Source organism: Thunnus albacares, chromosome 9 (genome assembly GCF_914725855.1).
Source record: "Thunnus albacares chromosome 9, fThuAlb1.1, whole genome shotgun sequence".
NCBI classification, from domain to species: Eukaryota; Metazoa; Chordata; class Actinopteri; order Scombriformes; family Scombridae; genus Thunnus; species Thunnus albacares.
Window position 1 is genome coordinate 26,737,040 of NC_058114.1, and position 14,390 is coordinate 26,751,429.

The 14,390-nt window shown below is 40.9% G+C and overlaps 1 protein-coding gene across 1 annotated transcript in view; it reads left to right on the forward strand.

The window, feature by feature from the left end:
• scfd2 (sec1 family domain containing 2) overlaps positions 1 to 14,390 on the forward strand; it is an 87,612-nt gene that overhangs the window by 70,179 nt on the left and 3,043 nt on the right. Inside the window, exons 6-8 of the mRNA XM_044362772.1 lie at positions 3,045 to 3,190; positions 8,543 to 8,677; positions 12,851 to 12,970. Of these exons, the coding sequence (XP_044218707.1) occupies positions 3,045 to 3,190; positions 8,543 to 8,677; positions 12,851 to 12,970 (401 nt within the window). The remainder of the gene's footprint in view (positions 1 to 3,044; positions 3,191 to 8,542; positions 8,678 to 12,850; positions 12,971 to 14,390) is intronic.

The window sequence follows — 14,390 nt, forward strand, 5'->3', positions numbered from 1 at the left end:
TTCAGTTTTACAAAGGTTGTAATCATACAAAGACCAGAAATTATGCGAGGAGACAGTGAGGTGGCAGTTAAATAAGTTTATTATGTGCTTGACTCGAACAAAACAGAATTCAGCTCACATATTTGCGTGAGAGCTATCAGACAGCGGCGTGAGTGTGGTGCGGCGCAGATATGGTGGGTGGTGGCGTGGTAGAGTTGCGTGAGATGAATTTTAGACACAGGTGTTCAGTCTCACAGCCAAGTTGGATGTTCCCGGATCAGCACCTGGTCCTGCTCCCGCTCAGGATCTGCCACGATCAACATCACAACCACAGATTGCCTCGGGAGGGGGTGGGGGGACCTGCATCCAACAAGCCTGCCACAGCTCCAAACCGAGCCCCTGGACTGCACTGTATGCTTTGGCAACAAGTCAACCGGCTCTCTCACTGCAGACACGCAAGCACTCGAACAGATTTACACTTCTCCTCCTACCTAGCCCTTATTTCCAACCCACTCCTATTGCACAGCTCCTCCTGTGCACTCCTGCTGCGAACACATGGAATATTCACACATCCCCACCAACAGATGGTTACTGTCAGATCATGCAACATGTAAATTTACTCCCGCATTTGCATGTTGTATTTTACCTTTTATTTTTTGTATTTTTTGACAGTATAAATGCTCAGAGACAAACATCAGCTTTAGTTTGTTTTCTCGGATGCCTTTCTCCTCTGCGGGCGTCTGGAAAGATAAGACCCACATCTGACTGAGTCTTCACGCTCAGCACCATCAAATAGCCCTGCTGTTTTTTCCCCAAAAGTTTACCTCTCAGCCAGAGCAGCACAGGAGAGCAAACCACCAAGCCAGACACTTTACATTCCTGAAGGCAGTGACTCAAAACAAAGACTCGCCATGCTGAATTTGATATCATCTATATGAGAAGGAAAAGGAACTATCAGAGAACAAACAACACGCCTGACAAAGTCAAGCTGTTCAGTGTACGTCATCTTACTGCACTGACATTGATGTATTCCTAAGCATATATGTTGTGCCAAATCAAATGAAGCAAAGTATTTACGCAAGTCAGTTTTTAGCCTTGTGGAAGTCATATCTTGTCTTTACGGTCCTGAGGGAGAAGAGTTAGGAGTGACATAACTGACCTCACAATCTATCAATTTACAGCAAGTTACAGGCAAAGCCAGTGATGTATATGTGTGCATAAAGGGAGATTTTTACCACATGTCTCCTGAATGTTGATCTTATCTTCAACAATCACATATTACTCACATATATGTCTGCCTTTGACTTCTTTCCAAAGTAAGGTCTGTGTAACATGTGAGCTCATACGTGGTTATATAATATCGAAGTAAGAGCTTTAATTGAGTTTCCAGGGATTGATGGTAACCCCATGGTGGCAGAAGTCATGCATAACCTTTTGAGTCTAGCCTCATTAGTCTTTGATTAGACTAATGAGGAGTTCCCGCCAATTTTTGCTATCTTTTACTGAGAGCAGGGCATACAGTATCCTGTCACTGAGAGACCTGCGTGTCCCAGTTTGTTAATATATTCTATATTCTACATGCAACATATTCCATAAGACCGTTTAGATGCACTGCATTTTAGTTTTTATCAATGTGCTTTAAAGCAATTTTTCTGCGTTTTACAATATTTTTCCGCTTTTGCTGTTTTTAGCCATGCTAGCAGCAGGGATATATGGATGGCAAAGTCAGACCAACACTTTGGTCCAGACGGAAATATCTCAACTGCTATTGAATGGATTTCCATGGCATTTTGTACAGATATTTATGGGTCCAAGACGATAAAACCTAATGACCTCAGTGATCCAACTTTTCCTGTAGCACCACCAACACGACAGATTTTTAGTTTGTCCAATACTTTGGTTTATAACCAAATGCTGCTAGTATAGCCGTAGTTTTGTTAGTTTGCTTAACATCCATTTAATTTATAATATGGTATAAGTTTTGCTAAGTTGTGCATGACCCTTATGTGTTTCATTGTTTTACGTCTTTTGTGCTTTAACTGTGATCAGTGGACTGCAGATAATTTCAGATAATTTAGAATCATGAAATGCAACATTCGTGGTCCCTTACAAATAAATAAATAAATGAATAAACACACCTATAGGCAGTGTTTGTGGTGGTGTAATACACCTCTTATATCACAAAGTGGTCCAACAGAGCCCAGAGAGGCAGAAGACAGGAAGTGGCTCCCGTAATCTTATCCCAGCACCTAGTTCCCAGCTTCCATCCAGGAAGCTTAAAGTTCCCATCACGTAAAGTCTGTCATCAAATCTGAAAATATAGAACTATTCCTTTAAAATACAGACACGCTACGATGTTGTAAAAAGTGCCTTCTTATTTGCTGTTTTTGCAGCATAAACAGTTGAGTCATCAATGTTCTCGTTAGTAATGAGCCTCTTAAGATGCATATACATGCTGATGCAGTTTTCAGCTTTGTGTTTATATCTTCTATAACACAGCTGACCTTCTTGTTAACGGAAGGCTCCCACATACCTGAGCAGCTCGAGGGGGAATTGCGAGGTGCCAGTCGACCTACTTTGCCATCGGCGCTGCCATCCTCTATCCTCCTTCAGGATCTCTCTGTCCTCTCACTTTCTCTCTGTTTACCTCTCACTCACATTCCTATGCTCTGTTCCCTCCAGCCCCCCACTCTCTTGTCACTGTCTCTCCTGTGTGTCTCTCCCCTTATCTTAAGCTCTGCCATTTCAAGTTTATTTCACAGCGAGTCTCTTTGCTTCCATCCGCACTTCTTTAGAAAGGAGGGAACCTTAGCTTTTGATTAGACAGCAGTGTTTTCTCCTCGAATAAAGGAGCTCTTGTCCTCTCGCTTCCAAGCGTTTACCTTAATAATTGGTTTCAGCGCACACCCAGCTGAGAAAATTACCCACAAAAGCCAACATGTTTCATCTTACAGCCCAATTTTTTTGCAGATACGAATGTTTTCTTGCATGTGTTAGAAAGAAAGAAACTTAGTGGATTTTCATTTAGTAATCATTAAGTAATCCTGCATGTGTGTGTTTGCTAGGTTGTGCAAATCCCGGAGAGCTGACCACAGAACGAGCCCACTCTGCAGTGGAGGAGATGTTCGAGACCCTCCGAGGTCTGAGCCATACCAGAGACCACCTCAAGCAACTACGCTCTGTCTACACCGCCAGCGATGGAGTTCACCAGGTCAGAGACACACAAACAGTTTTTGACAAGTGTGTCAACATCAAAAAAAACACACACACACACACACACACATCAACTGTTATCCACCACCACAGCAGCTCAAACGACATGAGTATATTCTCCAGCACACCTAAGACAAGCTGAATATTTGGAATAATTGTTTGTCACACATGGCTGATGTTCTGTTTACCTGTTTCTGTACTCTGGATGTGGCAGGCAGAGATTTAGCAGAGGACCTTTGGCCCGCGTTCTTTTTGTCGCCTTCCTGTTTGCGTCACACAGGCAAACAGCACAAGAGAAGGAGTTCACTGTGAGAGCCTCTTCATAAACTGTCTGTGTCTTGAAGCTTATGTAACTCAGGAGGGCCCCTCTGTGCATCTTTGTCCTTGTGAAAGATTCTTACCTTTTCTCACAGACAATCAACAGACTTCACTCCCACTGTCCTTCACTTTGATTGGGTAGCTTTTCAGAGAATTATAGGGCAAGAAAATAAAGGTTAGCCGACGAAAGTTTAAGACACGTCGTACTTATTTCTTAGCTGAGTATTTTGAAGACAGCAGAGTGAAAGAAATATTCTAGGAACTAGAGTCGAGCCTGAAAAAAAAGCTTTACAACAGCAGATGTTTGGATGGACCTCTGTTTTCTTCCCTTTTTGTGTTTTATTGCTGTGTTGATTTGTCGATTTGGGTTTTCATCTCCCCACTTCTTACATAAGTCATTGATCCATACTTTAAGCAATGAGGTACAAAGCTTTGCTTTCAATGGAGGAGTCCAGCGTTCAGGAGGAACGTTTGATAAAAAGAAATGTTTGAAAATGTATTATGATAAGTTGTTATATGAGCATAACAACATTTAACTTTCATCCATTTTCCTCCTAGTTTTCTTCAGCAGTATAAAATCATCCAGAACTCTGTGCAGCTGTGAGACTGATTGCATTAAACTTACTTCTGTTGTTCTTTCCCTTAATTGTCAAAAAGCTTTCCTGCAGCTTTTTTATTACTTCACAATCTCATTGAGTGGCAGAGCACCATATAAAGTCAGCTTTGTCAAAATGTGTAGACATCTTTGTTACTGTACAGGCGGGGTGTGTGAGTGCACGCATGTGAGGAGCGCCACTGTGTTTCTGTTAGGACAGGACTGTCTGTCCTCATTTCTGCTGAATTATGAAAATGATTTCATATAAAAGGAGAACAGCGTGATATCTTCCAGCTACCGCCTGTTCTTGAGAAACCTCAAAAATCCATCAGCTGCACTCAGCACGCATCCCCTTCCACTGATGAAGCCGATACTTGTCGGTCAAGATGTCTTCCCCCGACGCCGAGCTCTCCTCCTCTGGGTTCAAACATAAATGAGAGGTTTTTTACTGTATGTCATGTAAATTGTTGATTTTGTTCCTCAAAAAGCCTGAAATAAGACCCTGTCAAACACAGCGATGGGTCAATGTGGGATGAATACCACTTTGCACAGTACTATTATCTTCAATAATCAAGCTTTCACAGTTCATTTAAGTGAAGGAGTGTCTTGAAAATAGCAAACGGGTTTAGTAATATAAATGAGAACAGCACAGTTTCTCTGTTGGCTCCAGTCACGCTCTGTTTATTCCAACCATAATTAATCAAACCGGCAGACAGCATCACTCCTGTATGCTTGCACTGTCACATGTGTGCTCGCTGTAGAGCTGCATGAAAATCGCACATTTCCTGAGCACATGTCAAGCTGTGAGTAACTGAGCGCTGACAAATTTCTTGGAAAAAATACATCAATGAAATCTGAGTGATGGAGCCTGTAACAGCTGGAGTCTAATGCTATGTATTGACCTCAACGGAGGGGAGGGGCTTCATTTCCTGCTTGTCTGAGGAACACTTAATGGTAGCTATTTTATTGCTGCAAGAATTCTCACCCTTATATAAAATCTTTGTTAAGAACAACGAGGCAAGGCAAGAGTTGCATAACCAATATGCAGCCATAGAGACAAGAAAATGATTCATCCGAGTCTGACTGTGTATACAGTGTACATATGTATTACTGACTTATTATTGCACCATAGAAAGCATACACACCTTTGACTAGATGTATTTTCCACCTACAGAAGTGCATTTTATTGGCATTTTGATAGAAGCTATGTAAAGTATTGGCTGTGTTCATTTTTGTCTTCTGATTATGGAACATAATGTCATACATGTGATACATTAACATGATTTCGGAAGACATACATGACATAACATGACATAAGACGGTAATTTCACCTAATTTACAAAAACATCTTTTCTCATATTTCCCTATAATGTCTATATCTAGAAGTTGCACTGTGCATCACTGTGCATCTATAAATCATTCAAAGAAATAGTTGCTTGGTCATTTTCTTGTCCAGGCCAGTGACTTACTGGAGTCTTGTCATCACCATGAGGTTGCCCGGCAACCAGCGGAGACTCCAGAAAGACACTGCACCAGGCTAAAAAGAAAACCAACATATCCTTAAATGTACAAAAACGAGAGTGGTACCAATCTTCTTATCTAACTCTCAGCAAGAACACAAGTTACACAAACAAGCACAATAATTGCAGTTCCCAAAACTATTCCTTAAAAAACTACTTAATTTCATTCTGTGTGAGTACTGTTTCCTTTGAAAGACTGAGTTCAGGGAGGGGACCTGTTGCATCTCTCGCCTCCTCGTTTCCTGTCCTCTCTGTACTGGTGTTACATAATTAAAGGCATAAAATACTCAAAAAATAATAATTAAAGGGTAGTTCATCCAAATTACAAAAGAATATTTTTTTCCTCATATACTATAGTGGAATCTGTACATGCCTGTAGTTTTTATTTGCCCAGGTTTTGAGATATGTGTCACAAATTTCTGCCTTATCTTTTACAATGGAGGTGAAAAGAATTTCAGTCATACTGTTAAAAAAATACATTACATGAATACATTTAACAGAATCAGATACTGTGAATAACCCACAGAATGCACTGTCCATTTTCACTGGAACAACTTTCTACCAAACAAATCGTCCCTATTGGAAAACTACCGGCAGCGTCTTCTGTGGCAGTTTTAATATTTTCACATATGTGTGTGCGTGTGTGTGATCAAAACTACCTGTATGGCTACATACCATTAGAGGTAAGTGAGAATTTTGGGTGAACTCACCCTTTAAAAGAAAAAAAGCACAGAGCCTGTGCTGATGAAAACTTGGCACATTGTTTTAAGGGATTAAAATGAGATGCACAGCACAACTTCGTTATCATTTTGACTCAGTAAAATATTCCGGCCCGTTCTGTTCTCTGTCCTGTGTGTGTTTTCGATGTTGTCACCATGTTGTTTTGGAAAATTAATTTGTTCATCCACCTCATGCCAAGAAAACCTGTGGGGAAACTGATACCCACGTGTGTATGTGTGTGTGTGTGTGTGCGTGCGTGTGTGTGTGTGTGTGTGTGTGTGTGTGTGCACAGGAATATTTAAGCACTGGCATTATCATATGACTAATTCTAATATTGTTTTTATCATGTGGGTGTTTGTGGTGGTGATTTAATAGGATTGCTTTTAGCTTTTTGGGAAGCAGATGAAAATGGAGTGCGCGTGACTGTGGGTAGGATCGGTCGTTTATACTTGCGATATTGTTGGTCATGTATGTGCGTGCACGAACATGTTATTTAGCCGGAGGTGAATCATTAATGTGTTTACTCCGAGCTTAGTTTGTGCAGGCTGACCCATGCAGCAAAGTGTTGTTGTTGGCTGTAAATGTTAGTTTATGTAATTCAGGATATCCCCAGGCCTAGTTTGGCTGCTCCTCAGGGACCAGAGGAGTGGGAGGCTGTGAGTCTTCTGTTAAGAATGATACATACTGATACACCATATTGAGGTGAGAGGATACTTGTGGGCAGAAACACCTGGGTGCATTAGCATTTGGACAACATTGCGTGTGTGTGTAGGTGTTTGTGTTTATTGCCTGACTCAACAGTCTTTTCTCAGATGATCTTTTGACAACATCCCAAAAAAGAAAAAGTTTTGTTTCTTACCTCACTCACATTTTCAGTAAATTGTAAACTCATGTAAAATGATTCCAAGATAATCAGCCTGATTGTTTTAAAAGTTCTGCTATTCAGATGACTCAAAGTAAAGCTCTGCCGAGTCCTATCTGACTCTTTATTGTTCTTTACGACAGCGTAGTTCACTCCCATGAACCAAAAAAAAAACTGAATTCTTGATCTGCTAGCTTTGAGGTCTATAAATGGTTCATTCTGTGCTGGGTAGCTGGGCAGAAAAAGCTGACTCCCCGTTGCTGCTAAGAATATTAGAAGGCATTTATGAGGCTTTATTTGAAGCTCTGCAGTTCATCTCCTTCAAGGGCATATTTCAAAGTAATAAAATATTATGCCTATTGTGAAAGCTTGGCAGCTCATAACTATGGAGAAGTGAAGCAGGTGCTGTTTACCATTTTAGAGAAGCAGGGCAGGTCATATGATCGTGTTCATAGGAAAAATATGACTGTTTTTCATCGCACATACACACTGAGCTACATCGAAAACAAGCCAAAATGTGACTGACTTTCAGTATTCAAATGTCTCAAATATCAACAATGTTGTGAAAACACAACTAAGAGTCGACAGACATGCTAGCCGTTCTGTGAGGCTGCATTTAAGCACACTGGTGCTTTGAGCTAAATACCAACATGCTTACAATTACTGATGTTTAGCAGGTGTAATATTTACCATGTTCACCACTGCAGTTTTGCGTGCTAGCATGCTAACATTTGCTAATTAGCACTAAACACAAAGTACAGCTGAGGCTGATGGGAATGGCATTAATTTTGCAGTTATTTAGTCATAAGTATTGGACAAATAAAAATTTCACATCTCACTAAAAGCCAAGAATGTTAACAACATGGTGGTCCGAGAAGTCAGGAGATCATCAAAGTCATCAGGATTCATCATCTGGGGACCATGAGTTGAGCAGCAACATCTCTTTCCAGAAACTTTGATTTGATTTTTCCCCTTTAACACTTGCTCATGATGAGCCAAAGTTCTGTTTTCAGCCACATCTAACAATGCAGGAATTTTTTTTAAACCTGATTGCAACACTCTTCCTGAAGTGACTCATAAGTCAGCGGCCTGTTTAGCCGAGCAGAGCTGTTAATAGCTCGACTGTCTCTCACACCCACGGCCATTCACACAAACATGCAGGGACTAAAAGGAGGACATACCAACAGCTCCTCCATCACATCCATACACACATATTTATGTAAAGATTATTTATTTCACTGTAAAATTGATACATGCCTGTATATAAACATAAATTAAGTCCTGTCAGTGCAGGTGTCTTGCGTGTTAACTTTCGTGTTCATGTGTGTTTTCCAGGCCACCTATCGTCCTTTCCTGCGGCAGATATTGGAGGAAGTCTTCCACCCTGACAGACACGAATGCCCCGACATCGAGCACATGTCCGGAGGCCTCACCGACCTGCTCAAGACCGGCTTCAGCATGTTCATGAAGGTCAGACAGTGCTCACACACACATGTACACTCAGACACACATTTTTATATGTAATGGGGTCAACTCTGTCACATCATCTTAACCCTTCCTTTTCCAGCCACCCTTTGTGGACAATGAAGTGCCTTCTTCCATTGCTTGGACTTGACCTAATTTAACAATTTGCTGAGTAAGCTTCCCATGTCTGCATGTATACTATGTTTACCTTAGTGGGCCAATTCACTCACTCACACATTTGAGATTTTGACGCACAGCAAACATTGTCAGTTTACACAGTTACTGATTCTGAAAGAAAAACACAATACTTTTGCACAAGGATCACATTTTATAGGGCAAACATCCACGTGTCTCCACATGGAGTCGCCAGCTGCTTCTTTTCACATTTACGGATCTCAATTTTCTTCACTGAGACAGCTTAACATGCTGCCCCCCTAAACTGATCGCAGCCCCCCTTTTGCCCTTTCTCCAACCAGCCAGTAGGAGCCAAAGATCAGCAATAAAAATGTTTTATTTCTTGGTTTTTCCACCTACAATCACTGCAAACTGTCTTCAGTGCATTTACCAAGAATCATGGCATCCAGAAGTTGAACAAAAATTCTTAAGCTCAACAGAAGATGTAACCACAACTTTTACATTTGCAGTACCTTCTGTTGTATAAAGCCCCTTTCACACATGCAGTCTATCCCTGAAATGTTCAGGAACATTTCCTGCATGGGGTCATGTGTGAATGGGAGCAGGGATCGATATTCAGGGAAATCTGTACCACCAATTTCCCACCTCAAGACCTAGTAACATTTCAGGGAAAATGCCAGTATGGCTGTGTTGTGAATGAAAGCAGTAACATTGCAGGAACAAGCACGGAAAGTGTTACCTCCATCTGACAAAAGATGCTTTCACGTTGAGTGAGTCAACCAATCACAAGACTCCATGGATGACATATTTGAATCTGTGACTTGATTACAGTTGCCTTGCCAATGCTTTCACGGGTGATTTGTCTTGCAAACTTGTTGAATATTAAATACATTATAGGAACATTGGCACCGGACAAAAACAGCTCCTCACCTGCCATGTTCCTAAAAATAATAAGAGACGTCCTCCGCCGCATACACATACATCCAGCCTTCCCCATCTATTCCGCCATTGCCATGACGTGTGAAATCATTCATTTAGTTATTCATTCATTATTTTACAGTTTTGTTTTTTTAATGTTTTGAATACCTCAGGGGGAGATGCAAAGACCTGAACTTTTGGAGTTGAATGAATCTCTTGCGCTTCAGCTTCTCCACAGGCAGAGGTCGGTGCTCTCAGAATAGGACAAATTGTTACAAACAGTTCAATGTGCCACTTCTCAAAGACTGCACCCAAAGAATATACTGGAGCACACAGTTCACTTTAGCAATTTACAGAGGTGCAAACAACTAACGTTTCAACGTGCACTGCATCTTCAGAGTCAAAAACCAGAAACCTGAATCTTTGGGTTATGTTCATATTTTGGCCAAATGTTTCTGTGCAACAGACATGTAGCTTGGGGCTTGTGGGTAATGTATATCCACCACAGAGCAGATCACTATCCACAGTCTGATTATCCAACATCTGGGCCTGCTTAAACTGATGATTACCCAGGGGGGGGAATAAGACCGGTTGTGTAACCATGACCTGGTTTTACACAAATTAAGAAACTTGGCCCACGAACCACCAACTCAGACAGACTAAACCTATAAACCTGAATTTAGAGTATTCTATAGGAGCACAGTGCACACCCGTCATGCAATAAGACACGCCAATAAAACATCTATTTTTAACCACAGGGCCTTCTGTGTACTTCATACTTTATATCATTAAACACTCTGCAGACCCTGCATTCTGGGTTATGACCCACTGTGAGCTTGTGCACCGCTGCTTAAACTGTCACCTATAACTGTTTGTAACTAATTGGGTACGTGTGTGTGCTTGGTGCCCCATTTTTAGTCTCTGTTTAGCAGTCTGACCCCTGCTCCTTCAAAAGTTAATTCAGCCACAGTTTCTCAACCTTACACCTAATACATACATTTTAAGTCCAAAGTTTACAGGACTTCTCACATTTTATGAAGCACAATTTGTTATTTGCTCACTAGCACTACTGATTCATCCAACCATTAACATTTTGCTCAGCAGATGAGGCCACTTTGTCTACAATTCTTGCAGTGACCTTTTCACAGTGTTGGAAAAAGTACACAGATACAACAATGTACTCCATTACAAGTCAAAGTCCTGCAATGAAAACCCTAGTTAAGTGCAATTATTGAAGTATTAACAGCTAATTTTACTCAAAGTATTAAAAGTAGAGTTACTTCTTTGCAGAAAATAGGCCTCTGTGACCAAAATATTATTATATATGACATAATTAGATTGTTACTGCTGCATCAATATATATAGTATACGCAGCATATCACTGTTGCAGCTGCTTGAGGAAGAGCAAACTTTTAACTACTTTATATACAGTTAGCTAGTTTAGTCCAGTGTTCTCCAATCTAGGGGTCAGGCCCCTCCATAGGACCACAAGACAAATCTGAGGGGTCGTGAGATGATAAATGGGAGAGGAAAGGAAAAAAAAAGTTTGGCTACACAAATATGTTTTCAGTTTTTGGACTCTTTTCTAATCTTTGATTTGTGTGTGTGTGTGTGTGTGTGTGTGTGTGTGTGTGTGTGTGTGCGTGAGAAATACTGGCTCATTTGAAGAGTTATTGAAATGAAACCATGTGAGAAGTTTAGGCAGGAAATGTCTCTTTGGTGGAACTGCTAAACAACTGATAGACATCGGAAACTTAACGAGGAGCCACAACTACACACTCATTTTATACAAAAGCTCACAAGACGAAAAGGTTGAAAGCCACTAGTTTAATATTTAGCAATCAGTTGTTTTTGTATAAACATATTTTATGTTTTTTTATGTAAAACTTTAATCTGAAAAGTAATCAGTTGCTACAGCTGTCAGATAATGTAATGGAGTAAAAGTATTTACTTAAGTAAATGTACATGTGAGAAGACTGGGATGTCTGACAGTGGATCAGGAGAACAGGGCAGCAGTCATAAAGGATATACTGATCCTCTCACACAATGTGAGCAACACTGGCAACACGCCATTTCCATTACAAACATGGAAATTTATCGGAGGCACTTAAATCTAAATAATATGTATCAAAAAAAACGAGTGGGTTGCACCTCTAAAAAAAGCCGGAGGATGTACTTCATCATGGAATAATGTTTTCTTCTCCTCACTTACACTTTATCTCGCACACACCCCCTCACACCCCCTCTCCACACGCTTCCATAAGCCCCTCCTTCCCTGTGTGTCCCATGGCAGTGCACATGGTTCAGACTCTTCAACAACACGCAGGTGGTGGTCTATTTGCACATGGTGCTGGTGTGTCTGAGAAGTCACCAAGTGCCGCCGAATCCATCTCGAAAACACAAAACATAACATGAGCAGAATACACGAGAAAACGTTTGTTCACACATTTTTTCGAGAAACCCACGTTGAATCACGCCTGACACGCTTCACCCCAGCCTGCTGGTGTTTCACGTGTACAGCCACTCTCGCCTTGGGTCCGCCCCCTGCCGCTCTGATTGCTTGGTTAGTATTCATCGGCTGCGGATGTGTCCTGAGTGCAGCTGACCAACCAATAGCACACAGCCATTATTCCCCCGGACAGCCAATCACGCACAGCAGATACACCAGACCTCACCCTGCTGTTAAAACACATCTTTAGTGAGAGCTTCCACATGCAGGTGATGTGGTGCTGTTGTTTATGTGTCTGCTTGTGTTGTATGAAGGTGTGTGTGTGTGTGTGTGTGTGTGTGTGTGTGTACACCTGCTTACATGACCACGTGTCGGCCATCATAACACCAGGGTGAGAATCATCTGCTGAGCTTTGTTTGTAGTCGCAGCGACCTGTGTCCCGGCGGAGTTCACTCTCATCAGCATCACCACAATATCACAAGTGTCCAGCTGAGCAGTGACTCAGCCACAAGACACAGACTCAACCGCAGATGGTTATATGAAGAGGAAATGATTAAATGTTCCTGGACAAAGTGTTGTTTATCACAAACCTGTTTTATAATAGGAAAAAGAATCAACACCTCACATGACCTAAAAAATACACTGACCAATCACAATGTCTTATCTCAACTCCACAGGTGAGTCGTCCACATCCCAGCGACAACCCTCTGCTCTTCCTCTTCCTGGTCGGTGGAGTCACGCCCTCAGAGCTTCGTCTAATCAAGGAGATTGTCACCACTCACAAACCAGGAACCCAGGTGAGTAGACAAAATACTACATGCGGCGACTACCAAGTGACCAACAGATGTCAAATGTCGACATAGTCGTGGTTGCATTTCCTACTTCACAATTACTTGTGTACAAAGCTCAGCTCCTCATGGAAGAGGAAAAACATTTGTACACAATTTATAAATCTGACAACACAAACTACTCATTTGTATCTTGGCACATTCTCTCACTCTCCCAATGCAAATCAAATCCCTAAACACAGGGATCATCTCTCAAACTGTCCCTTTAAGGGGGCTGGTGAAGTCTTTCAGATCTCCTCGTGGATAATGCTAACTGTGTGTAGTAAAAGGCCTGTGGGGGGAAAAGAACAATTTCACTGCGTCTGAGCTGGACTTAACTGTTCTTTCATGTCTCAAGTTCCTCTGAAAGCAGTAAAAGGATCATTTAGGATCAAACCAAACGGAGCAAGACACCAGGGTTTACTCAGCCCAAAGACAAGCAGTAAAAGTAGTATTACTGTGTGTTATCTCCTCAACAGAATCACTTTGTTTTAAATGAATGCTAAAACAATAAAATATCAAGTTATCTTGATACAACTTAATTGAAGTTCAGTTTACTTGTACGTTTAATTTAATGGAACTTGTGGTTCTAAAATGATATGATCATTTTACATGTGTTAACTGTTTGTTATGTCATGCTAACAAGTATTGAGACTAGATTTCTTTTGATACTGGCCAGACTTGCAGGTACTGTGTTGACTTGGAAATGCTTAGCTGAGTATTTTAATTCGCTTTTTCAAATATGATACTTTATATTTCTATGCCATTATGCGTTATAAGCAAAGATTTGACAAACAAAACATGTGACTAGCTCATAACGTATGATGCATCTACCCAAACGTGTGTAAAATATTTCAAATTAGCTCTACCCCAACCATCTTCAGCATTCAAATTCTGTTTTGCAGGTTAATGCATCAGTAATAATTATATATTATGATCTCTAATAATATAACACTGATAGGGGCCATTCTGCCTGCATCATGAGTACTTTTAATTATATTACTTGGTTTTGCTATTTCTACTTAAGTAAAAGATCAGAATATTACGTCCTCAACCTGGAAATAAGGAAAGTGAATCAGAGTTAGAAAGACAGAAAAGATGATGGAGTTTTTGTGGAAGGTTGTGTGTGAGGCTGTTGTTTTATTAGAATCAGCCAGTGCAGGAAATTTGCAGCAAGCAAAGTGTGATAGTTCAGTGTTCGATTCTGACAAATGAAAACACAAAATATACAATAAAACAGTGATGGAGCGTGACTCTCCATCTCTATCACCGAAAACATTGTAGATACTGCGTGTGGATGTGTGGATGAATCATCAACATACATTTCAGAAGCTACATGTTGCTGCTGCTGTTTCATTAGAATTTTTTCCAAAAACATGTTTGTCCCTGT